At 31.7% G+C, this 2,423-nt stretch overlaps 1 protein-coding gene across 1 annotated transcript in view; it reads left to right on the top strand.

Moving 5' to 3' along the window:
- The first annotated feature begins 824 nt into the window (after nucleotides 1-824).
- The window catches only part of LOC124454069 (techylectin-5B-like), a 34,135-nt gene continuing 32,536 nt past the window's right edge, over nucleotides 825-2,423 (top strand). Inside the window, exon 1 of the mRNA XM_047004873.1 lies at nucleotides 825-916. Within this exon, the coding sequence (XP_046860829.1) occupies nucleotides 861-916 (56 nt within the window). The 5' untranslated portion in view covers nucleotides 825-860. The remainder of the gene's footprint in view (nucleotides 917-2,423) is intronic.

Here is a 2,423-nt window from a genome sequence, read left to right as displayed (position 1 = left end):
GATGATATCAAGCTCAACAAAAGCGTTTCTTGGGACTCTCATAATCCTGTCTATTAGTGGCCAAATAGTAAATGGTAATGACGACATATCAATCTGCAAGAAAAGCTTAGAGACATTAAAAGACAACGTGAAAGAATGGATGAAAACTTGCGTTGATAAAAATGGCAATGACGATAACACAACTGCATGCAAGGAAGTAAAACAATACAACAAAGAAATGATGCAAATGCAAACAGCAATTTGTTTTTACAAAGGTATAATCTTTAAATTTCACAAATATTCATAATTTCTTGTTCATAGCACCGAAAACAATATTCAACAAAAATAGGTAGAAGTTGTGCAGCCAATCTAATTTCAGTTATTAGTAATATTTCTACAGTGAAAAATTCTTTCTAAAAATACTTATTCTGGTCTTTCACCAAATATTATGATCGTAAAGTCTATAAAAATTTGCATTTTTATAATCCACTCTCATCGTTGTTATTTATAATTTTTTTATTATTTATTTAGATGTTTATCCAAAGCCATATTTGATTATTATGAGCTTTGATAAAATATACCCTGTTGATTCTATTACTGGAGATATTCATGTCAGCACTATTAATGGCTCCAGTAAGAATAAATCTGACCATGCATCAAGATATAATGACATAGAAATTGATGTAGTGGAGAATGTGCTTTACTACATTGATGACAAAGACATCAAACGGGGAAATCTTGACTTGACTACAAACGAAATTTTTGCGAAAAATGTTTTTGCTCATGACATTACAGTTGACTGGATTGGTCGTCGTATCTTTTACATTGACTCCACGAATATTATCTACCAAATTTATTTGAAAAAGAACATTACAAGTGTTATGAGGCTTCAACCAGGCTTACAATTTTCCAGCATTGCATTTGACTCAAAACATGGGTAAGGCGATATTGAAATTCTTTTTATTTACTTGTAAGCATAAAATTAATAAACTATGTCAATCTATTGGAGGGTTTTCTTAAGTAAGGTAAGAGTTTTTGTTTTTAGAGACGATGTTTTAATTTAATAGAAAAGTTGAATTTATAAGTCCGTATTATGGTTTGTTATTTAAAGGTTCAATAATAGAAAAAAATATCGATTTTCCAGGGAAATCAAAATTCGCTTTTTCCCGAGGGAGCGATAAAGAAACAAACGTCATATAATTTGACCGATTTTTATTAAAATCAACGTCTTTCGGAGAGATATGGCAAGCAAAATTTTATTGCGTGACTATAAGGCATTTCAAACCAACTGCAATAATGAACACGTTTCGTGTGATTATTCAGCACACATGCAGTAGAAAATAACATGCAGATCCTGAAATTTCAAAAATCGACAGCGATATTTATGTTGAGCAACCAAAGAGCTTTGACAAAAAAGGTAAAAACGGAGGGATCAATGTTTATATATGATGAAGTTATTAAATGAAATAAAACAGAGCGGTAGAAACTGAATTAAAATATCAAATAATTACTTTGCACATAAAAATTTTAGTCAAATACTCACAGAACCTTGGCTTTCCACAACCTACAAAAAAGTAGTACAACTTCACTGTGCAACTTAGTGTTGTACATTTAATTCCATTAATTGTTTAGGCTGGCCACCTAAGAGCGCTTTTCTATGACAGAAAATGCAATTTTCTTGACGCCTCCATGGTAATCATATGCTTAATAAGATATGCCCTACACATAGGATTTCAACAGATTGGGAGCATTGTTTGTTGCTATACTGTGCTCTTTTGTATACTTTTTTGAGGCAGTGTAAGGGATGTGCAACAATCTCAATACGGAATGGCAATAAAGTTTTAAAATATTCACGAATATGGTGAACGTAAAAAACTTCAAATTTTCGTTTTGTAATGAAGATAAAAAGAACTACACACATTCCCACGTACTTACATGAAAAATATAAAAATGGATTTTAGTTTTCAAAAATGTGGCAATTTAGAAAAACATAAAATATATCAAGTTTATAGTTTTTCAAGCCTTCTTTTAACTTGCATTGAATGGCAGAGTATATTGAAAAGTCAAGAGCTGCAAATTAAGTGGCTGCACACTTCCCTTTAATAAATCCAATCACACATCCAATCAAATCACCTGAATCGAAACTTTTTCCACAACCTTTAGTTCATGCAGTGTTTCTTAGTGTAGCTTAGGCAAACGTTAGTTGTAGCTGCTCCCACTGATGATGAATCTGAAGATAATAATCATGTGATTAAAAAGAAATTGGCTTAAAAGCCTTGTGGAGCGAGAACTTTCTTGAATATGTTATAAATAATTTATGACTTTAAACAAATTTCCTCTTCTAACGATTCCTATAAACTCCATTCATGAAAGCCTTCTAATCAATAAATACAAGCCTTCACTCTTCGTGCAAGGAGGTTCCATTCCACTTTAACCTCTTAACT

Source organism: Xenia sp. Carnegie-2017, unplaced genomic scaffold, assembly GCF_021976095.1.
Source record: "Xenia sp. Carnegie-2017 unplaced genomic scaffold, XeniaSp_v1 HiC_scaffold_3, whole genome shotgun sequence".
NCBI lineage: Eukaryota > Metazoa > Cnidaria > Anthozoa > Malacalcyonacea > Xeniidae > Xenia > Xenia sp. Carnegie-2017.
The sequence above is the reverse complement of the archived record's forward strand: the minus strand, read 5'-3'. Positions and strand labels throughout refer to the sequence as shown.